The sequence below is a fragment of the Pisolithus orientalis genome (genome assembly GCF_024613125.1).
Source record: "Pisolithus orientalis strain OTSU chromosome Unknown F5J12scaffold_37, whole genome shotgun sequence".
NCBI classification, from domain to species: domain Eukaryota; kingdom Fungi; phylum Basidiomycota; class Agaricomycetes; order Boletales; family Pisolithaceae; genus Pisolithus; species Pisolithus orientalis.
In genome coordinates, this window is record NW_026260818.1 from 19,890 (window position 1) to 40,901 (window position 21,012).

The window sequence follows — 21,012 nt, forward strand, 5'->3', positions numbered from 1 at the left end:
AATTCCGGAAGCTGAGCCCGTGAACGTGTGTTTCTTGGGCAGTGCAATTCGTGCTCGAGGCAATTATGTATCACCCAGAAGCCATGGTTCCCATCAGGAGTCCTAATATATATATAAAATAACAGCGCCTACCTGCACCGCTTTCATCGAACTTGGAATCCCACGTTGAGGGCCTCGGAGTTCTCGATATTCCAAGCCGAAAAGCCGACCTGGTGCATACCAAAGGCCAGGTGACTCGAATGCCATCAAACGTGGGGTATGGTTGGAGGTGTGGGGCCTCTGAAAAAGTAACAGGTCTGCTGACGCATGTGTGAGGCAAGGTGCAACTCGTGACGCCCACTGTTCGCTAATAGTACACGAGTACACAAGCCGCACTCTTGGTTCATCTCAGCTATGATGGAGCGTGAACAAATGAACACATGCTCACATGACGAGAAGATCCAGTGCCAAGAATTGGGTCCACGCTTTCGTCGGGGACAATACCTGTGAGCCACTGTTTTATGGTTGAAGTAATGCTACTGCTGCGGGATTGGAAGGTCATGTAAGTGGAGGAATGGGACTCACGATACCCAAATTTGCGCCGCAATAATACAGTGAACCGTGCCAATACCTGAAGCTCTGAGAGGAAATGCCGCTAACCAGGGGTGCATGGAACAAATCGGGCTCCACGAGGAATATAGAATGGCAGGGGTGGTAGTGGGTCGTGCTTCCTGTATCTAGCGAAATCCAAATATGGTCAGACTGTAGTACAACCAGCAGATCCATACCGGGGTAAGCTGTGTCTCGCCTTCACTCCTCTTAAAACCCGAAGAACACACCATGAGAACGGAGTGCCTATTACGAATAATTAAAACAGCTGCGCGTTGGCTACAGAAGGCAAGAAGGAACGCTAGGAGACTCAGGAAGAGAATCTGATGATCAGGTGAGCAAGAGCCACATCGAGAGCGAAGGGCTTGGCGCATGCATGGTACACTGAAGTCGCTGGAGCGCCAGCCAAGCAAGGTTGATGCCCGGACACTTGGCTTCTCTCTCGAGGACGCCAACCTGATCGCCGCAAGCGATGCCTGTCATTGCACCCTGCACATATTAATGGCCCCTCGTACTGATTTGGACTACTCGCGGTGATGGTCAGGGTGGATAGTGGTACCGAGTTGCCAAAACATTCACACAGTGGATGTCCATCAAGAAAGATAAAAACTTTTGCGATCCAACGTCATGGCAGATTCTTTGACAGTGCTCCGACTTTCCAATAATGCCTTATACAGTCTTTACAATCCGTGTGGCAAGCCGCTTAATACAGTTGTCCTTTCGTCCACCTTGCGAGGGTTGTTTTAGCTTGGGTTCATCATTCTTTCATGCCATGCACACAGTTGCTGGACTATCGTTACCTCAGCGGTGGAGTAGTTCGAGTGCAGTTGTCGGACATCGCCCTGGCGTATAGGGGCTATTTATCCTTTTTTATTTTCCACGCAAGTGCAAACTGTTACTGGCGACGGCAGTGCGCGAACAAATTGAACCACTCGTTCGCGTTCGATGAGCCTTTGCGCACTCACCCATGCGACGAGGCTACCGCTTATTAGGTTTGGGTGTTTCCGTCTCTCTACTCTATCTCCCGGTCAAAAGCTAGATCCGAAGGCGTTCTCCAAGACTCTCCTTCTCCCCAAGACCTCATTTCCGCTCTGGCCAGACCCCTCGAAAACAGAGCTTCCGTTTCGGAAGAAGACATGTGATGACCTCTACCGTTGGCAGGCACGCATTTCTTTTGGATGTTGCTCCCATTCCGCTGATGTCCACCCCGAACAGGTACGACACGGCCGCGGTCCGCTCTTCGTGTTACACGATGGCCCTCCATATGCAAACGGTCATCTCCACATTGGTGCGACTTACCACCTTAATGTACAGCACGTAATTGATAGACTCTTTGTTAGGACATGCCTTGAACAAGATACTGAAGGATATCATTAACCGATACCATGTTTCTATTGGCGATCGTGTCCAGTCAGTATTCTTACCTCCGCGCGTTGTCCTTATTTCTAATTTGTGTTAAGTTACGTCCCCGGGTGGGATTGTCATGGCCTTCCGATTGAAAATAAAGCTTTGCAGGACCTCAAGGTACGTTTCACTCAATACAGGCTCGCATGTTCAATATATGAGCCATGTAGGGAGATCCACACACACTCGCTCCTGATACAATTCGCAACGCTGCTAGAGCAACCGCTGAACGCGAGATGTTAACGCAACAAGAGGAATTCAAGCAATTTGGCATAATGGCAGAATGGAGCCCAGGATCTACCTACCGTACCCTTGGTAAGTGCGAAAGGAGAGATTGGCACTGGGCAGCACCGGTCCTAATCACTCTGTGTTAGACCATGCATATGAGATGCGTCAATTGCGAGTCTTTCAACAGATGGTTTCCAAGGGTAAATTACCTGCACCTCGATTACGTCTCCACAACTAATTGTGACTGCCTCTACAGGTCTCATATACAGACACTACCGTCCGGTGTATTACTCCCCTTCATCACGTTCCGCACTAGCAGAAGCAGAATTGGTATATAAGGATGACCACGTATCCCATGCAGTTTATGTCTCATTCACGGTGGATGCTATGGGTGATCTACCTAGTTTGGCAGGGAGGTTGGCATCCTCGAATGCGAGGGAGGAGGTGATGGGAGAGCTGCGACGGGGAATGGTAAAGTTCCTGGTGTGGACAACTACGCCGTGGACTCTCACAGCAAACATGGTAGGTTTCTGCCCTGCAGACTACTAGAACGCTGGATCGTGACATTTTGATAGGGAATTGCCGTACACTCTGATCTCACTTATGTCGTTGCCCGCAGTCAGCGTCACCGCGGTCTGTTCATCCTTGCAAAGGAGAGATTAGCGGCACTTGAACGTATCCTTGGATCTTACAGTGAAATCAAGGTTATATCTGAGATACCAGGCAGCCAACTTGTCGGGCTCAGATATCGCGGCATATTTTCATTACCGTCTGCTCGTGATGTTGTTTCAGTATGTTCTAATCCTGGTTCTCCAGCACCGGCACTCCTTCCAAGTTATCTCCGCTGCACATGTGACACCGGACACAGGGAACTGGTCTAGTTCACTGTGCACCAGCACATGGTGCAGATGATTATCAAGTATTCCGTGCGCAAGGGCCTGCTTGATTCTGGACTGTTGTGCCATGTTGACGGGGAGGGTAAGTTCTCGGGTAACGTCAGGGATATCGTATCTGGGATCGAGGGAGGCGAAGATTTAGTGGGTCTCGAGGTGCTGAAAGGTGGATCTAAGGCGATTGTTGCATTGCTAGAACGCACCGGATCGTTATTGTCCGTCGAGAGATTCCGTCACAGATACCCCTACGATTGGAAGACCAACGAGCCAGTTATCGTAACGTGAGTATCGACTTGCTTTTCCTAAGTGTAATTCCCGAATTGTTGCACAGGGCAACTTCGCAGTGGTTCGCAAATTTGGACGATATCAAGGAGGATGCTTTGGCTGCTCTCGACAACGTCGCTTTTTACCCACCAAGCTGTACGTTGACTTATTGCTATGTCTTCACCAATTCGCTTACGTGCTATGTAGCTCAAAACCGCCTCACCTCTTTCGTTCGCTCTCGTTCTGAATGGTGCATCTCTCGCCAACGTGTCTGGGGAGTTCCGATTCCGGCTCTGCATCACATACCGAGTGGTGCTTCAATTCTCACAGCGTCGTCTCTTACCCATATCCTTGGTGTCCTGGATCGTAAGGGTGTGGGCTATTGGTGGGATGGACCCGTCTCCGAGTTTGTGAGCCCTGAATTAGTTGAACAATATGGCGGGGAGGTCAGTGGGCGGACGTGGCGCAAGAGCACTGACACCATGGATGTCTGGTTCGATAGCGGAACAAGCTGGACTATGCTTCCGTTCGGAGAAGAGCACGAGAGGACGCACCGTGCAGATGTATGCCTTGAGGGGTCCGACCAACACCGAGGGTGGTTCCAGAGCCAGCTGTTGACTGCTGTAGGTATCCAGCAACGCCAGCAGAGAAAAGGCAGCAAGTCCGTATGGGACGCTGATAACACATGGGATGGTACTTGATGAGAGCGGGCGAAAGATGAGCAAGTCCCTGGGGAACGTGGATCAGCCCCTTGATAGTTATCAATGGCGGGGTGGTGCGCATAACGCTCTTATCAGATCTCTCAATTTAGGAATACTCATGCAAAAGCTTGCAGGACAAGAAGAAGCAACCCGCGTTTGGTACGGACTGTCCTCCGGCTGTGGGCGGCGACTGTCGAGTATTGGCGGGACATGTCCATCGGTCCGACAGTACTCGTGCAGACCGCTGAATCGATGAGGAAGATCCGCAACTCAGCGAGGTTCATACTCGGGAATATTGGTGCAACAAAGCGAAAAATGAGGGATCAAGGGTTGGAAACCCTTCCTCCCATCGCGAAGGAGAATCTTGGCTTGGTATGTAGTCTGCTTTTCCTTGCTAATATCGCAATGGGCTGCATGGTTTTGGACCATTCACACGCAGGCCGAGCGGTACGTTATGAACGAAACTATACAAGTTGGAGCACAACTGCCCTTCAGGGGTACGCGACGTACAACTTTCCGCGAGGTACGCCACTTGAAAGGTCTTCGACATATTCTCATTATTTTCCTATGGTGTAGTGATGACTGCATTGGTGAACTTTTCTAACTATTACACTCTCGTCACTCTATTTCGATATCACGAAAGGACGTGTTGTATGCCAACGATATCTGTAGTGTCGAAAGGCGCGCCGTTGTTGATACCTTGGAGAGGGCAAGTCCCCGTTCTTTGCAACGGAAGGCAGTGCGCGCTAACACAGATCTAGATCCTGCGGACTATGACATCCGTGTTGGCCCCTGTGCTTCCACACTTGGCGGAGGAAATTCATGGCCAACATGCAGAGGATGCACGATTGTCATTCTTCACTCAGAAATGGACTCCATTGGTGAGACATCCTCAGCGCTGCTGTTGGTCAGGCTGACGGAATGGGGGTGGAAACAGAGCGCCGAATGGAGTGATTGTCTGGCAGAAAAAGATATGGAGAGCCTGTTAGGAGTCCGCAGTGTCGTGTTGACGCTCCTTGAAAGAGCGCGTGGTGATAAGTATGTCGTCGCTAAGCGGGTTCGAACAGCAAAAGGAACTGAAAAAATGATGTGTAGAAATCTCAAGAGTGCCCTAGAAGCTAAGGTCACCATTACTCTGCCCTCCGATACGAATACCGAACTAGTCCAGTTGCTGAAGCGAGAAGGTATGTGGTTGGCACGATATCTCTGCCGCCCGAAGTTGATGATCATCGTCAGCGTCTTTCTTGAAGACGCTGTTTATCGTCTCTGATGTCGAGTTGCTAGATGCTGGCAGCTGCGGCCCTGCCTCTGCATTATGGTCATATAGTGAAACCATGAAAATTCCCGGTATGTTGTAACCAGTGAAATCCCCTCATTATCGTCATCTGATGCGGGGGACTAGGAACACCAGATGCAGCGCTCATCGTCCGAGTTGTACCCGCCACGTTGGGTAAATGTCCCCGGTGCTGGACGTATACTCGACCCGAACATAAGGAACTGTGCGCCCGCTGTCAGGACGTTGTCAAGCTCTGAAGAGGGCGACTTGAAAGTACCTATAATATTGTGTACAGTGACTCCTAATACACCTGCGCTGTGATCGTTGCTCCGCAAACATCCATCTACCACTTTCCGCGACCATGCGCGTGACGCCGGCAACCTTGAAAACGACAAATCTTGTTGGATACGGTATACTCACGCGCGTTGGAAGAAGCCCAACGATAGGTGTATCATTGAGACCCGGAGTGCCAGCCAAATATGTCCACCGACGTCAGCAGATCCAAGAAAGTTCGTCAACGCTGGCTCACAGTTGATCAGACCACAATTGCCAGTGGTACAATTACCGAACCTTAACATAGACAACGATGGCAAAGAAAGCGCTTGTTCTTGTTGCGGATGGCACAGAGGAGATGGAGTTGTCAGTTTGCCTTTCGCGTCGCCCCTAGGGATGGGCTGACCTCCTCGCAGCACAATCACTTATGATACACTCGTCCGCGCAGGCGTAGAATGTACGTCTGCGAACGTTCAGTCCGGTGGATCTCCGTACGGGACAGTAGGTACGAGCCCTGCGCTGGTGGTGTGCTCGCGAGGCATCAAGATTTTGCCCGATACTACATTGCAGCCCCTCGAGGCTGGGCCGGTATGGAAGAGCTCATAAAATCACGTAGAATATCCTAAACGCACTTAGGACAAGTACGATGCCCTCGTTATCCCCGGCGGACTCAAAGGTTCTGAGACGCTCTCTCAGTCGACGGAGGTGCAGACCCTTGTAAGGGAGTATTTCAACGCAGGAAAGATCGTTGCCATGATCTGTGCTGGTGAGTCTTCCTGGCCTGCGTCCCTATCCTGAACTCAAGTCCGCTTGGTATCATAATAGGTACTCTGGCTGCCAAGACGGCAGGTCTGCCCCATCAACCGGTGACGTCACACCCGGTCGTGCAGGACGTTTTGACTCAGGGTGAGTAGTACCTTTACGGAGGTTTTCGTTCGTTCGTTCAGCAGAGTGGTGTAGCGTTCAAGTACGAGGAAGGTTCCGTTGTTGTTTCGGACAAGGTGGAGGGTAAGGGAACTCTGGTGACTAGGTACGTGTACATTCCATGTCGGACAAAGCTACGCGTCCACGGCTGAGATCGCATTGTCTCCGTCTAGCCGAGGTCCAGGTGAGTTATCGTGACATATCTGCGAGCCGTGTGGGGTGAACGACTCATCGTGGACGATGGCAGGTACCGCTTTCCCGTTTGCGTTCAAGTTGGTCGAGCTGTTGTGCGGGAAGGAAAAGAGCGACGAGGTTCTGGGACCTATGATGTTTCCTCCGTCTGTCCCGTACCCGTACTGACCGTTGAGTTTACGATGGTGAATGGTGATCAAGTCGTGTACTACCGCCGTGTCTGTAGTTTTGTAGTAGCAGTGTGGTTTACGTGTATCCTCGTCGTCAGTTTGACAGCAATTTTTCGTCTGTCTTCAACCAGCATCTAGTAGGACGTCGCATGCGAGCTGTTCAGCACGCCGTGCGACGCATCCATGGACTACATTCGTGGTCAACAAGGGTGGTGGTCCTCCAGCGACGCGCTGGCTTGAATCTAACAGCACATTTCGGGAACGAGTCATATCCAAACCTTGTCAGAGCACTACACAACTTGAGTCGGTCCATCAAACCTGCTACATCGTCCTACAACCCAACTCTTAGCAGCAGGATGGCAGCCTCTCTCGAGTCCATCATGGCCTCGTTGGCTAATTTCTCGATCGCTCCAGCTGCGAGCGTTACGCATGCAGAAACAAACTCGCCGGCGACATGGCGTGAGGCTTTGCAATCAGCGACGCCCACACCACCCTCGTTCGAACTTATCAAGACGCTCGTTTACAAGCCAAAGACAGCGAAAACTGCCGTGCCCGTGCCAGTTGTCGTGATCGCGCGCGATGACACAGAAACCAGCTCATCGGCCCTCGCAAAGAAGCTCGGTCTCAAGGAACTCAGGACTCGCGTCAGAGGAACTTCTTGATGAGTTCTTTAAACTCGATAAAAACTCTCGTGCGTAACGCTGCAGTTATCTGGATATAGCGATGTACTTAGATCTCGCCCCCCCACCACTCTTTTCTTGCTTGTACGGTCATTGGCAACCCATCGTTACCCAGTTTCACTCCTTGCTCTCGACAAGGAGTCGTTCCCAAAGGTGGCCACCGTGGTCGATAGCTCGATCGCATCTACACCAGATACCGCCTACGCCGTTCATGCGCTGTCTTCGAGCTCGACCATCTTCCTGTCTGGCAAAGATATTCTCGCATACCTGAAGAGCCTCGAGACCGACGAGCTCAAGGTTCAAGAAGTCGATTTTGCAGCGCTCAAAACGGAACAATCTACCTGCTGCCCCTGTCTGTGGTGCTAACACGGCGAAATCGGGTGCGAGGGAAAGGGAGGATCCCAAGATCGAGGGTGCCGTCAAGATTGCTATTGGTGTCAAGAAAGAAGTGGACTTTTCGGCTTGGTATCAAAACGTACGTTTAATCCTCACGAACGGGCTGAATAATTCACGTCGCCGCTGTAGGTTTTGCTCAAGGCGGACATGTTGGAGTATTACAGTGTCAGCGGATGCTATATCCTTCGTCCCTGGTCATACAGCATCTGGGAGGAGATCCAGGGTAGATCCTTGATGATTTTCCATTCTGTTTACTGAAACTTTGCGAGCAGATTGGTTTAACAAACATATCAAGGCTATTGGGGTACAGAACGTGTATTTCCCCATGTTCGTCTCGGCGAAGGTGCTGGAACGAGAAAAAGATCATATCGAAGGTTTCTCTCCAGAGGTCGCGTGGGTCACGCGAGCGTGAGTCTCATGCAGTACTTATCAGCCGTCCGATGCATTGACCAGGGCCCATTAGTGGTTCTTCTGAGCTCGAAGAACCCATCGCTATCCGTCCGACCTCCGAAACGGTCATGTACCCTTGTAGGTATTCCCACGCGGGATTGCATCCTGAGGTTAATCACAACCATCACTTAGATTACGCTAAATGGATCAAGAGTCACCGAGATTTGCCCCTGAAGCTCAATCAGTGGAACAACGTCGTGCGATGGGAGTTCAAGCATCCTCGTAAGGTTTTTTAATGGAGTTACTATGAATCGACTGACAGAGTACTGATAGAGCCTTTCTTGCGCACTCGCGAGTACCTCTGGCAAGAAGGACATACCGCCCACCTGACCAAGGCAGAGGCAGACAAAGAAGTGCTCTATATTCTTGAGCTTTACAGGCGCGTATACGAGGAATTGCTCGCTGTACCCATGATCAAGGGTGTCAAATCCGAGAAAGAAAAGTTTGCGGGTGCGCTCTACACGACCACCGTCGAGGGCTTCATTCCTGCGAGCGGGCGAGGTATCCAAGCCGGAACTTCGCATTGCCTTGGACAGAACTTTTCGCGTCCTGAGATGTTCAACATTGTGGTAGAAGACCCGAACGATCCTAGTGGCCAGGGCAAGTTGTATGCATGGCAGAACTCGTGGGGCTTGTCCACACGTACGATCGGTGTGATGGTGATGGTCCACGGAGATAATCAGGGACTCGTTCTCCCCCCGCGGGTCGCATGCGTGCAGGTCGTCGTCGTTCCGTGTGGAATCACGGCAAAGGCAAGTGACGCTGAAAGGAACAAGATCAATGAAGCTTGCGACGAGCTCGCCAAGTCGCTTGTAGATATCGGAGTCAGAGCCAAGGCTGACTTGAGGGAGGGTTATACCCCCGGTTACAAATTTAACGACTGGGAACAAAAGGTGAGGTTTAGGTCTGTCGATGTGACGGGTGGCGCCCCCTGTGTATCGAGTGCTAAATTCTTAATTTGTATTTGTTCTGTTCGGCCTAGGGAGTTCCGTTGCGGCTTGAAATCGGACCGAATGATCTTGTCAAACAGCAAACGGTGTCGGTCCGCCGTGACACGGGTGCGAAAGCGCCCATTCCCCTATCGGAGCTCAAGACAACTGTGCCAACATTGCTGGATACAATTCACAAGGACATGTACACGAAAGCGTTGAACGAGTATAACTCCCGACTGAAGGAGGTGACTCGTTGGGAGGACTTCGTTCCTACGCTGGATAACAAGTGCATCGCGGTGATACCATGGTGTGAGGAGGAAGCATGTGAAGATGACATTAAAGAAAGGAGTGCCAGATCGTAAGTTGTTGTCCCTATTTTAGAGGGGACACAATTTGACCGTCTGATCTCGTGATGTGATACTAATTGTACCCCTACGGAACATACAGTGCCGAGCCGCAAGATGAGCGGGCTCCGTCTGCAGGAGCGAAATCGCTGGCGATTCCATTTGATCAAGATCGGTTCACCCCTCTCGAGCCTGGAAAGACAAGGTGTGTTGGATGCGGAAAGGATGCAAAGCGCTGGACGATGTTTGGGAGGTCCTACTAGACGAATATCCCATGGCTATTAAAACTCCCTGTTGTCCGGGAAACGTTTCTTCTGTCTTTATAAATTGGAACTCCTTGTGTGGGCCAGCGGCGGAGCTTCGAACCCGGCAATATAACCCCGTGGGGGCGCGGCAATGTTTTGCCAGTTATGATAAGTTCGTATGGGACGCGAGCATTTCGCGTGAACCGTACGTGGATTCGATGGGCGACGTGCCAGCGTGTATATACCCTGCTGGGACGGGTAATGTCCGGTATTACCAACAGCGGGAACATATCCGAGCGCTCGCGGCGACGAGGGGGATAGTAAGGGACCCATATGATCCTGTCACATCCCCATGTGCTTCCCCCCCTCTGGAGGGAATGAGGAGTCCAATCATATGACTGATCCCCTCTGGTGTCAACCCCTCAACGACACCTATAAGAACGAGAATTTCTCTGCGAGCTTGCCTCGGTGACTCTTCTTCCACTGACCATCACCATCACCTCCCTCCAACTTGAAGAGTCCACAGTCGCTTCATCATGAGTGTAAGTGTCTCCCACATCGACTTACACGTCCTCTCACCTACTTGCACACAGTACAACAAGCGGATTGCCGCAAACCCCGTGCGTCCACAATTTCCCCTTCTTTGCACCCCCCGTCTCACCCTGCCTAGTATATTGTAGGGACGTTCGCATGTATTGGAGGGGGGTTATTCGGATTAGACATCTCGTCTATGTCCGGCGTCTTGAGTGTAAGTAGTCCCATGCTATCTATTTTCCTCTCAAGTCTGAAAACGTGTTCCAGAACCCCGCATACCTCAAGACCTTTCACAATGTATGCCACTCTGCTACTTCTCCTTCCCCTGTGTTTAACCCCTTTCCATCAATACTAGCCCGGTTCAAATGCGCAGGGTGCTATCGTAGCATCCATGCCGGCTGGTTCTCTTCTCGGTGCACTCCTGGTTACAAAACTTGCCGACTCGCTGGGCCGCAAGAAGACCATCATCCTAGCCAGTCTTATCTGGGTTATCGGTGCTATACTGCAATGTGCTTCGGTGGTATGTTGTTCATTCACCATGAGGTCGATTGTCTTCTTAGTGTACCTATCAATCAGGACCGTGGTATGCTCGTGGTTGGCCGTATCATCGCTGGTATCTCCGTCGGTATCTCCTCCGCCATCGTACCGGTCTACCAATCAGAGATCACCGCTCCCGCCATTCGTGGTCGCCTGGTTTCCTTCCAGCAGTGGTCGATCACTTGGGGAATCCTGTTGCAATACTTTGTCCAGTTTGGATGCTCCTACATCAATGGCACTGCCTCGTTCCGTATCCCATGGGGGCTCCAAATGATACCTGCCATCATTCTTGGCATCGGCATGACATGGTTCCCTGAATCACCACGTTGGTTGGTGGATCACGACAGGTGAACCCCCTCATATGCGCTCTAGCCCAGAACGTTACTGACTCGTGTTTATAGGGAACAAGAAGCATTGCAGATTCTCGCCGATCTCCACGGTGGTGGAAATAAACAGGACGAACTTGTCGTTCTCGAGTTTGAAGAAATCAAGCAACAGGTATACTTTGAACGGAACGAGGGTGCCAAGTCTTACATGGACCTCTTCAAACCTGGTGTCTTCCGTCGTGTTATCCTCGGTTGTTCTCTTCAAATGTGGTCCCAGCTGTCCGGCATGAATGTCATGATGTATTACATCATCTACGTTTTCCAGGGCGCTGGTTTGACCGGTCGTCGTGGCAACCTGATCGCCGACTCCGTGCAATACATTCTCAACGTACTCTTCACAGGTTAGTCGTTCTTGAAATTAACGCCAGTTTGTGATCGTGGCTGATGGGCACGTAGTCCCCGCTATCTGGTATATCGACAAGTGGGGCCGCCGCTGGATGCTAATTCTTGGATCGTTCTTTATGGGCGTTTTCCTTTCCCTCGTCGGTGGTCTCCAAGGCGGATTCGGCGAATGGGGGGTTGTCGATAATTCGTCTGTGTGGGTCATCAATAACCATCCAGCCGTCACGAGGGCTATCATCGTCTGCTCGTATTTGTTCGTATGCTCTTTCGCGATCACGATGGGCCCGGCGTCGTGGACGTATCCTGCAGAGATCTTCCCGATGCGCGTGCGTGGTAAGGCCGTCTCGATCTCCACGGCGACCAACTGGATGTTCAACTTTGCCCTCGCATGGGCAGTCCCACCGGCACTGAGCTCCATTGCATGGAAGACATACTTTATCTTTGCCGCGTTCAACTTTGCTGCTACAATCCACTTCACTTTCTGCTTCCCGGAGACGGCGCAACGTACCCTGGAAGAAATCGAGGAGGTATTCGCACAAGGACATGCATTCGCCGCCTGGAAGATCAAAAGAAATGTTGGAAGGAAGAACTTGCACGAAGTTCTTGCCGAAAAGGGTGATAGGCACTCGCTGCAGGCCAAGGAGAGTGCTTGATGAATACTTTCCTGTCTTTTTTTTTCCTGCGACTTGAATAGTGTATTTTTGTTTTTCCTATTGAATCTAGCTGGTGTAATGCGATAAGTACATTCCCGCATGGGCCGGTGAGGCGAACGCACTTTTGGCTGACCGTCTTCCTGCATAAGGTTTTTCAGGAACAAACCTCATGTAGAGACCTGCTACCATGATCAGAAATATCAACGGCGCCGGCCCGTAATGCTAGGAACGAATGCAGGGACTTGTAGACGCGGACAAGAACTCACCAAAATGAGTTTGCACCGACCATATGAGTTGTGATTGTATTGTAGCGTTGGATAACGGTCCCATCATCACAAGGCATATGGACCCACGATGGGTATCTCACTTCACGGCGACAAATTGAATTGCCTATCAGTAACGCTCTGTTCACAAGCCAATTGCAAAGTCGCCGTACGGTAATGTATCCAAGAGACTCGTTTACCTTGAACTGCGCCAGCAACGTTTAACTGCGGAAGGTCTTCACGAACCCGTTTCTGGAGGTGCACCTCCAGACTTGATATGAGACGTCGGAAAAGGATGATGGTATCAGATAAATGAAAGTGGCTTAACCATCCAGATTTCGAGATCCGTAAGGCCTTCAAACCTCTCCTATAGTAGTGCATTTTGTGTGCGTTTGGGAGAATCTCTCTTCGTCATCACGGAAAATCTGACGCTTTGCAAGTCGGACGGTATCACCACACATGCTGCTTTTATACGCTCGTTGGATCTTCCTGTAGCTGGTAAAAACATTTTCTTTTCCCGGTTAGAACGCGTATGATATTCACTACCGAATCATTCACATACCACGAAGTGACCAAGGATATCACTGGCACGACAGGAACCGCGCATCGAGGATTAATAGAACGCCGACGGGTAACGCTCAAGAGGACGACAGGAAACTTGCATTTTTTACATGGTGATCAGTGTGGTAAATCAGAGAGCTATTGATTGTAGTGTGTACGGACGTCGATATGGGCTAAGGGGCGGTCCTTGACGCCCCCAGGCAAGGATACATACATAGGTGAAGTAGCAGTTCACAGATGGCTGGCTCGGCGGGCACTTCTGTGGAAAGGTAGAAACTAGTTGAGCAAGCTGATATGTGCGGTAGGGTAAACCTGTGATCTGATTGGATGAGCGGTACACGCGTATGTCGCCTGACCGCCACCTACATACACGCCAAGATCGACGGTCGAGTATATATTCCCCTCATACATGCTCAAGAACTGGCATATCTCTCTGATATTACTAGACGTCTTTCTTTTGGATCCTTGAGTCGGGTCTCAAGACATTCTCTGTGTCTAAAAAAGTATTTGCAGATTGTAATATCCTAGGTATTGCACCAACCACGGAAACCAAAGATTCTAGAGACGATGCGCGACATGCAAGCTGAGCAGTCCACATCTGCATCCCCGCCCACCGGACAATCGTCGATATGGCACGCGATCCGTCCATGGACACCCCACTTGACGCTTGCCGTCCGAGAGATTACGTCCGTGTCGGTGACATTCATACTCTCTTCGGTTCTCGATACTCGCGTTTCCGCCGCCAATGCTACAGATGGAGCTGAGGCGGAGCAGACCCTCGACCAGGTATCATCATCTACATCTGGGTCTGCATCCGTCGTCACAGCCACCTCTTCTACTGCCGTCTCTCCTGAGGACTCCCATCGACCTGTCCTCGCAGACGTACTCACCCAAGAACTCAGCGTAGATGTGAATGGGTCTAGTTGGAAACACTTCATCCTGCACATGCCGGATGCCGCCGACGAAGCGATCGTGCTCATCTACGGCCTCCACCCTGGCAGGCAGTACGATATTGACATTGCGCTCGTGGGCGGGGGCGTTGTTGGAAGGCGAATGGTCGTCACCAGTGACGGTGAGTTTGCCAGTTATATCTACGAGAAGATTTTAAGGTTTGTTGCAGCTACTGAATCGGGGGGTGTTGGGGAAAGCAGTGAGGAAAACAGTGCCATTTCTGTCGACCGGGATGTAAACGGTACAACAGAAGAGGTTACGACGACAGATACGATAATGCCTCCTATGGTCGGTTCGCTCCCGATCTCAGGGACGACCTTTGCCCCTTCACCTGCTCCGTCATCCCCTGTATCCCACTCACCCTCCCCCAGCACGACGCCCACTCCGACGACCCTTGCACAGACCCACGAAGATCGACTCCGCACGCTTTCAAGTACACTTTCTGCGTTGAACGAAGAGCAAGCTACCCTTCAGTCTTTGCTTAAATCTACAAGGAGGGACGCACAAAAAACGTCCGCGACGCTGAGAAACGAGGTAGATATCCTACGGCGTGCATCAGAAAAGGCGATTGTCGCGGAGGGAAAGGCGAGGCAACGCGTCAGGGCGCTAGAGGATGCAGTCAAGAAGGCAAACGAAGGTAGGGAGGAGATCGAATGGGAGATCGAACAAAATGAGAGTGCCACGCCTGCCGTAAGAGAAAGAGAGGCAAAGGCAGAGGAGGAACTGAAGAGAGTCAAGGCAGAGGCAGACGGAGTAAGACTCGAGAGGGAGAAAAAGGAAGAGGGCGAAAGGAGGCGGAAGGAGAGCATGAGGGCTGAGTCTGTCAGCTTGACGCAGAGGACAGAGAGGTTGAGCGTGAAAAGAGAAAGACTGGAGGGGTCTATTATTCCGGACCTCGAAGCGCAGCTGGCGGAAATCGAGCGCAAGATTGAATTGGTGGAGATGGGAGGAAGGCAGCACCAAGCAGATGAAAGTTGGGATGGTGACACCAAGGGCAAGTCACAACGGCGGAAGTCACATCCGGGAACGATCGGACGTTCAAGGTCGAATACGACGCAGAAGCCCGCTCCTACCACACAGGTTAATAGTCCACCCACCCAAATGCCTCGACACCTACCGCGGTCACAGTCGACGTATCATAAAGGTCTAGATGGTGGGCTATCTGGACTGGCATCCCCTCCAGGGTTCAGTTTTCAGAGCGGACTCAAACATACGCCTATTTCATCAATCCACACAACATCCGCCGTCCCTATGAGTTCTGGGTTGGGCCAGTCGAGCAATTTGGTATTCAGTACATCCTCCTCGATGGCATCTTCGTTATCACGGCCTACCGGTTCTGCAGTGTCATCCACTTTGTCCAGCAAAGCACCCCCTTTTGAACCAACGCGCAATCTGCGTGCATCCTTCCCACTACCTCATTCGACGACGAACGTGCTCTCTGGAAGCGCGTTCCCCTTCTGTACAGAACAAAACACATTTGGGCCTTTATCGTCTGCGACAGCCAACACATACCAATTCGGCACGAATGGGTCTATGACAAACCTAAACGCTGGGACTTTCGTGGCTTCCCCCACCTCGCTAGTTTTTTCAAGCAGTCCATCAGGGGGCGGGACACTTCCAACACCTATACAACGCCCGACCCATACTTCAGGGTCTGCTTCCAGTTCCGGTTCTCAGAACCCGGCCTCGGTCACTGCGCAATTGCTAAGATTGGGGAGGCCTGCACCAGTGACGTTACCCAAGACGGCGAACGGAGAGAACAAGGCGCGGACGTCGTCGAGCGGGTAGTTGAAATCTAGCATACATAATTTGATGTTAATTATTACAAGAAATTGCAATTTACGACCAATGTTCCGCGTGGAACTTAACATATAAGTGTGGGGGCTAACTAGGCACGCAGTTACATGCTGGAAGTGAAGATGAATAATAGTTTGTGTGGCGTCACCTATGACCTCGGAGGTTGGCGCTGCTGTGTATCCAGCCTGGCAAGCTGGTGTACTAGGTCGTCCACCGTGCCAACCTGACCATGGCCATTGTTAGCGCCATCCACAGATCGCCCAGCTGAGGGCTGCTGCTCCCTGGCCGCGTCGTTACCGGTACTGTTGGTGTCGGAGTTGACACGGACGGGCATTAGGACGGCGCCATTTCCCTCGAAGCCTGGTGCAACCCTCCTGAGCGCCTCACGTTTTCTGCGCTGCCTCTCGTCGTCGCGCGCACGGAGAAGAGCCTCTCGACGTGCTTCATGTGCTGCGATGGTGTTCCGCCGAGAAGATTCAAGCGCGAGGACATGGGATTCTAGAGTGAATGGATAAACGAACTGGCAAGATTGATCACGGGGTCATTTCTTGGTAGTCAGGGTTGTTGTACTCACGTACGGTGTCACACTGTCTGGAAGCGGGTGGATGTCAGGGGGTAGTTGGACCTGTGGATATTATTTAGGAAGGATTCCTGTGGTATGGGTGGGCTTACAGGTGGAGGGACCCGCAGAGCTGGTGATTTTATGAGCGGTACATTGGCTGCGGCGGCGTATTGGGATTGCATCGCTATCCAATGAGGCGATACTCCAGATTCAGGCGTTCGTCGATGGTTGAAGAAACTTGAAAGACTCACAAAGATCTGTCATTGACTGGTTGGTTGTAGAGACTCACAAAAGGTCGACAAGATGTGGAGTGGCTTCCGCAATCAGCAATACTACAGAGGTGCGTGCGTGTACACGCCGAGCAAGAGTCCGCCAATACCACAAACGCCCATCAACAATTCTAATACTCGTCAAATTCTTTTTCGGCAGAGAAACATCCAGTGTAAGTCGGCGAAACTATCGCCAAGGTAGGGACGTCTATAATTACCGGTAGCAGATTTCAAGAATGTGCGGAGATCTCCTTCATGAAGCAGCCCCTATACAGGTTTATCCAACCGAAACACGATGGACCGCTCATAGCGGCCGCCGGCTCCAAGTGCCTGTCATCTAACTGACAATGATCGGTGACCAGGGACAAGGTTTTTTTCCCCAGATACATTATATCCCACCCGCCAAGAGTGTCCTTTTGTCAACTCCAAGCTCCGGTCCTCAGCGCTACGGTAGCCGTCTTAGACCAACCGGGCGAACTATCGACGGATATGTTCCCCTGCGCTCCTGTCCAGAAGCGCAGGCGTTGTCTGTGGCACCTGCCTCAAAAAAACCTCCCGTTGGAAGGCAGCTGCGGTTTTTATTCCCCACTCAGGAGTACGCATTACCGTTTGGAGCCTCTTTTCATTCACAGAACCGGCTAATATTATATGCCGCGTGCTGTAGGCTGCTCTTTGCCTACTGGATAGAGGTCGACGACTTCTATGCGTCCTTCGATTGATCTTAACCAGATACTTCGCAAGGTCAGTGCAACGTTTTTTCATGGCTCCGACTCGGGACTCGTTGCCAATGAGCCTGGCACATGCACATGGGGAGGATAAGCCCATCATAAAACGTAAGGTGTACGGACTTTACCATCTGGGGGTGTGGATTTTTGGGAGTGTCGCCACGTTATCGTTCCAGTATTGCTGCATTCTGGACAAACTTGCCTTACTTCTGGTCTACTTTCTCTAGATATGTCTTCGGAGGATTCCTTATCTTTACTAGTGCTTTGCGTCTGACGTCCACCCAACATCCGCAAGGTGATTAGAACTTAATTCTTCCTTCCCTGTTGCACTAGAAGCTGCCGTTGTGTGACCCCTAACCCTTGTTTGCAAGGTGGGCTGCTGTCTTAAGTTCAATCTCCATGATACTGAACACTCGACAGTAAAATGGGGTGCCTCTAGGGCAGTTATGTGTCAACGATTGCCTTTTCTGCTACGTAGTGGTAGTTCTTGCGTTAGGTTATACTCGTAGGTTAATATCGTTCGTTCCTGTTCCCATGTTACGGCCATTAATGAAGAAATATCTGTTGTTCAAATAGGAAGTGCGACCCAACCTATTGTAGACCATGGGATTGCGCTTTTTTTGCAGCGTCCACTGCGATAGGTTGTTGTCATTTTTCTTTCTCCCAAATCACCATTACTCCCCTTTCCACTCAAAATGCTAAGCTTCTGAATAAATCACTGCGTACTCCTAAGGGCAGGTGTGCCCATCGCTTTGGAAATTGCAGCAGGAATTCCGGATGTGACCTAGCAAGTAGCAACACATAATGCGGGGATAGCATCGGTCCACCCACTATCCTGAAAGCATCCTGAAAGTATTCTTGCTGCCGCTGCGTTGGCCATGTCTACGATGAACACGCCCTCTCTTTTCATTCTCTTTCAACTCTTTCAGTGGTTCCTCGCCACCTCGTTCCAAGGTCGCACCCAACAATTCTACCCCCTTTCTTGCACCTTTTTTCTTAGTAGGTCTTGGCTGGTCCACAGTTCCAGACGATGAAGGTATAAAACTCATCTCCATCCCACCGACTGCACTGGTCTTGACGTCCGCGGACTTCCCGGTATCTGTAGTCGTCTGTCGGGAAGCCAAGCGCTGACCGAAAGTTGCATCTTTGTTGCCCAGTTTTGCCACCGCTGCATTCACATGAGGAACAAGCGGAACAAGCTTGATGTTAGGAGTCCGTCGGCGATTTGCCTCGCGGGTTCGCGCGTGTTGTTGTTCAGCGCGTGCATTTTTCTGTCCAGGTCTAGTTCGAGGATCGAATTTAGTGAGCTCTGCAGAGTAGAGCATTAGCCACGGTGCCCAAATACACGGTGTTATAAACGAACCTCCGGCGTCAGAGCTATCTTCACTACTCTCATCCTCTGTACTTTCACTGAGACCATCAGAGGAAGATTCGTGGCTCTCCTCTTCTTCCTCTTCCACAACTGTCTTGGCCGATTCAGCTCCGCTTCTCTTTTGTGCAGCTGCCGAAGGATTGAGGAGAGCAAACTCTCTGCTGTACTCATCTACAGCAAACTCGGGATTCTCGAACAGCTCTTTGAAGCGAGGATCATTAAGAAGTGTCACCGGTTGCTCATCGATTAGTTCGTCATCTACAGCCATAGCGTCATCCACTTCTTCGCCTGCTTGTTTGACCTTCCTGGCTCGCTTCTTTTCCTTCTTCGTTTTTTCCTTCTCCGCATCTTTTTGGATCTTTTGTGCCAGGGCTTTGTTGACTTTAACCGCAGCGGCAGCGGCATCCTTGCGAGTGCGAATTCTCGAGTCGGCCAACTTATCCATGCGCTCCTTGATAAGTTTTTCGCGATGTTCGGCATATGCGAATGGATTAGCAATGACGCGCGCAGTATCGTAAAGTTTAAGAGACAGGAAGTAGCCGTGCATGTACGGTTTCAGCACAGGTGTTCCAATTAGATGATCCAGGCCAAGTCTATAGACATATTAGGCATGAACATAGTCTCTGGTAAATGAAATGGTCAACTTACGCCTGCAATTCGTTCCGTTCAATGAATTTGTAGTCTTCGTACACGTTCCGTGTACTTTGGTCTTCCATTTCCTCGGTAATGTTCTCCAAGAAAGTTGCCCAGCGTGGCGCTGGTCCCAATTGTGGGATATAATAGGTCGCCATTTGTATACCTTCATTTGCTGTAAGAAGCAGACCGCTTCCGGGGATGTGATGGATGTCATTAAGGTCGGTAGCTGGTGTGATGGACACAAAATTCGATGATGGCTAGAGAAGTCCGTTGGCACGACATTAGCATTCATATATGACTCAATGCTTACTGTATTTCGATCCCATATTTTCACAACTTTTTTGTCTGCGGTGAGAACCATGCCGTCACCTGCCATACGGCTTCCCCCCTCCATCCAGCTAACATTTTTTATGGGTAACCCGTACCCTTGGTCCTTGAAGGCAAATGGTTTAGGCGACCGTATGTCATAAAGGAGTGTATGTCCCGTAGACGTGGCTATAGCGTAGGAAAGACCGTCAGACCTGGACGCAATTGCCGTGACGGCCAAGGATCCAGAATTCGACTCTTCATTGTCAACTCCGGGAAGAGAAACCACGGAACGACCTGTGGACTGCGATATCCGACTTTTAGGAAGGTTGAGCAGCCCAACTCTTGAACGCGAGCGTGGGTCCCAAAATTGCACACTTGGGGAACCATCAATACCGAACGCAAGGAGTTGATGGGCAGGATTTATGTCTATGCAGTTTACGCCTAGAATTGAATCGTCTTCTGAAGAGTCAAGCACTATAGGGTTCAGAAATCGACCCTGTTCCAGATTCAAACGATATATTTCATTGCAAGATGCGGAGACGAGAGCGTCACAAGAGGGGAAGTGGTATGCGAGGGATCGGCCGAAGCGGGGTATTCGCGTACGATAGTGAAACCCGCCTTGCGTGTGCAGTTCGACTGACCTGTCATTTTGGAGGTGTATTGTTTTCGTCCAGTCATCAGAAAGAATCTGTAGTATCTCAGTTAACGCACGGGTACATGGCGCCCACAATGTTCAAAGGGAGGGACTGACCCACTCACAATAAAATCGACATTGTCTGCGTCAGTATGCCGTTCAAACTTCATTGTCAACTCATCCAAATCCCATACCCTCATCTGGGGCTTATATGTCCCTGTTGCGACTGCATGATGGCCGTCTCTGGTAGTCCTGATTTTATGGCTCGCCTCAGGAAATTCGAAGCCCTGTATGAGTTCAACCTGTCCTTCCTCTCTCTCCTTCAAAGCACGTTTTCCTTTTGTTTTCGTTGCACGTTTCCGGGTGATCCAATCAGGGATGGATGACGAAGAACCAGCCACCGCGCCATTGACCGTGTAAACCTTGACATCACCACCGACTGCCACCATGGTGCAGGGACAATCGCGAGATTTTAAGCAGGCCTTATTTGCGTTGGTCGCTGCAATCAATAATATGTAGTA

At 50.8% G+C, this 21,012-nt stretch overlaps 8 protein-coding genes across 8 annotated transcripts; 5 read left to right on the forward strand and 3 right to left on the reverse strand.

Moving 5' to 3' along the window:
* Positions 1-459: 459 nt before the first annotated feature.
* F5J12DRAFT_354097 (uncharacterized protein) lies at positions 460-1,158 on the reverse strand. The gene is made up of 2 exons (XM_051739015.1): positions 768-1,158; positions 460-716 (listed from the first exon to the last, which is right to left on the reverse strand). The coding sequence occupies exons 1-2, from the start codon at positions 960-962 to the stop codon at positions 561-563; spliced, it is 351 nt and encodes a 116-aa protein (XP_051596543.1). The 5' UTR covers positions 963-1,158; the 3' UTR covers positions 460-560.
* Positions 1,159-1,509: 351 nt separating this feature from the next.
* On the forward strand, positions 1,510-5,502 carry F5J12DRAFT_853468 (tRNA synthetases class I-domain-containing protein). The gene is made up of 20 exons (XM_051746604.1): positions 1,510-1,749; positions 1,804-1,876; positions 1,929-2,002; positions 2,163-2,307; positions 2,367-2,420; positions 2,477-2,742; positions 2,796-3,011; positions 3,037-3,072; positions 3,129-3,394; positions 3,445-3,533; positions 3,585-4,004; positions 4,027-4,134; positions 4,206-4,450; positions 4,518-4,525; positions 4,558-4,601; positions 4,655-4,695; positions 4,722-4,787; positions 4,840-4,959; positions 5,016-5,425; positions 5,481-5,502. The coding sequence occupies exons 1-19, from the start codon at positions 1,534-1,536 to the stop codon at positions 5,346-5,348; spliced, it is 2,820 nt and encodes a 939-aa protein (XP_051596544.1). The 5' UTR covers positions 1,510-1,533; the 3' UTR covers positions 5,349-5,425; positions 5,481-5,502.
* Positions 5,503-5,940: 438 nt separating this feature from the next.
* On the forward strand, positions 5,941-6,911 carry F5J12DRAFT_907051 (class I glutamine amidotransferase-like protein; the record flags this gene model as incomplete). The annotated part of the gene is made up of 7 exons (XM_051748865.1): positions 5,941-5,993; positions 6,044-6,215; positions 6,264-6,393; positions 6,453-6,533; positions 6,588-6,657; positions 6,725-6,735; positions 6,799-6,911. 7 exons carry the CDS (start codon positions 5,941-5,943, stop codon positions 6,909-6,911), a joined length of 630 nt encoding a protein of 209 aa, XP_051596545.1.
* Positions 6,912-7,293: 382 nt separating this feature from the next.
* F5J12DRAFT_907052 (uncharacterized protein) lies at positions 7,294-9,978 on the forward strand (the record flags this gene model as incomplete). Its single annotated transcript, XM_051748866.1, has 11 exons — positions 7,294-7,534; positions 7,563-7,604; positions 7,709-7,952; positions 7,981-8,068; positions 8,119-8,212; positions 8,262-8,397; positions 8,453-8,517; positions 8,572-8,661; positions 8,713-9,332; positions 9,422-9,729; positions 9,819-9,978. The coding sequence occupies 11 exons, from the start codon at positions 7,294-7,296 to the stop codon at positions 9,976-9,978; spliced, it is 2,088 nt and encodes a 695-aa protein (XP_051596546.1).
* A 143-nt stretch (positions 9,979-10,121) lies between these two features.
* F5J12DRAFT_853484 (general substrate transporter) lies at positions 10,122-12,482 on the forward strand. The gene is made up of 8 exons (XM_051746605.1): positions 10,122-10,502; positions 10,554-10,580; positions 10,631-10,708; positions 10,762-10,791; positions 10,850-11,014; positions 11,071-11,378; positions 11,433-11,758; positions 11,814-12,482. The coding sequence occupies exons 1-8, from the start codon at positions 10,497-10,499 to the stop codon at positions 12,410-12,412; spliced, it is 1,539 nt and encodes a 512-aa protein (XP_051596547.1). The 5' UTR covers positions 10,122-10,496; the 3' UTR covers positions 12,413-12,482.
* Positions 12,483-13,558: 1,076 nt separating this feature from the next.
* Positions 13,559-16,054, forward strand: F5J12DRAFT_354196 (uncharacterized protein). Its single transcript, XM_051739017.1, has 2 exons — positions 13,559-14,308; positions 14,357-16,054. The coding sequence occupies exons 1-2, from the start codon at positions 13,804-13,806 to the stop codon at positions 15,973-15,975; spliced, it is 2,124 nt and encodes a 707-aa protein (XP_051596548.1). The 5' UTR covers positions 13,559-13,803; the 3' UTR covers positions 15,976-16,054.
* Positions 16,055-16,132: 78 nt separating this feature from the next.
* F5J12DRAFT_907055 (uncharacterized protein) lies at positions 16,133-16,728 on the reverse strand (the record flags this gene model as incomplete). Its single annotated transcript, XM_051748867.1, has 3 exons — positions 16,133-16,504; positions 16,559-16,609; positions 16,657-16,728. The coding sequence occupies 3 exons, from the start codon at positions 16,726-16,728 to the stop codon at positions 16,133-16,135; spliced, it is 495 nt and encodes a 164-aa protein (XP_051596549.1).
* Positions 16,729-17,991: 1,263 nt separating this feature from the next.
* F5J12DRAFT_354193 (WD40-repeat-containing domain protein) lies at positions 17,992-21,003 on the reverse strand. Its single transcript, XM_051739016.1, has 5 exons — positions 20,617-21,003; positions 19,859-20,545; positions 19,561-19,805; positions 18,904-19,505; positions 17,992-18,849 (listed from the first exon to the last, which is right to left on the reverse strand). Exons 1-5 carry the CDS (start codon positions 20,938-20,940, stop codon positions 18,371-18,373), a joined length of 2,337 nt encoding a protein of 778 aa, XP_051596550.1. The 5' UTR covers positions 20,941-21,003; the 3' UTR covers positions 17,992-18,370.
* Positions 21,004-21,012: the final 9 nt, after the last annotated feature.

What these genes read in the sequence shown, in the direction of transcription:
- F5J12DRAFT_853484 (XM_051746605.1), top strand. An exon ending in TACTGCAATGTGCTTCGGTG is followed by an intron (nt 11,015 to 11,070) that starts GTATGTTGTTCA and finishes CCTATCAATCAG; the next exon opens with GACCGTGGTATGCTCGTGGT. An exon ending in TCTCAACGTACTCTTCACAG is followed by an intron (nt 11,759 to 11,813) that starts GTTAGTCGTTCT and finishes ATGGGCACGTAG; the next exon opens with TCCCCGCTATCTGGTATATC.
- F5J12DRAFT_354097 (XM_051739015.1), bottom strand. Translation starts at nt 962, where the DNA reads ATGCGCCAAGCCCTTCGCTCTCGATGTGGCTCTTGCTCACCTGATCAT. An exon ending in GCGAGACACAGCTTACCCCG is followed by an intron (nt 717 to 767) that starts GTATGGATCTGC and finishes GGATTTCGCTAG; the next exon opens with ATACAGGAAGCACGACCCAC.
- F5J12DRAFT_354196 (XM_051739017.1), top strand. Translation starts at nt 13,804, where the DNA reads ATGCGCGACATGCAAGCTGAGCAGTCCACATCTGCATCCCCGCCCACC. An exon ending in AATGGTCGTCACCAGTGACG is followed by an intron (nt 14,309 to 14,356) that starts GTGAGTTTGCCA and finishes GGTTTGTTGCAG; the next exon opens with CTACTGAATCGGGGGGTGTT.
- F5J12DRAFT_853468 (XM_051746604.1), top strand. Translation starts at nt 1,534, where the DNA reads ATGAGCCTTTGCGCACTCACCCATGCGACGAGGCTACCGCTTATTAGG. An exon ending in GGACTCTCACAGCAAACATG is followed by an intron (nt 2,743 to 2,795) that starts GTAGGTTTCTGC and finishes ACATTTTGATAG; the next exon opens with GGAATTGCCGTACACTCTGA. An exon ending in CTCAGAAATGGACTCCATTG is followed by an intron (nt 4,960 to 5,015) that starts GTGAGACATCCT and finishes GGGTGGAAACAG; the next exon opens with AGCGCCGAATGGAGTGATTG.
- F5J12DRAFT_354193 (XM_051739016.1), bottom strand. Translation starts at nt 20,940, where the DNA reads ATGGTGGCAGTCGGTGGTGATGTCAAGGTTTACACGGTCAATGGCGCG. An exon ending in AAATATGGGATCGAAATACA is followed by an intron (nt 19,806 to 19,858) that starts GTAAGCATTGAG and finishes GGACTTCTCTAG; the next exon opens with CCATCATCGAATTTTGTGTC. An exon ending in AGATAGCTCTGACGCCGGAG is followed by an intron (nt 18,850 to 18,903) that starts GTTCGTTTATAA and finishes TCTACTCTGCAG; the next exon opens with AGCTCACTAAATTCGATCCT.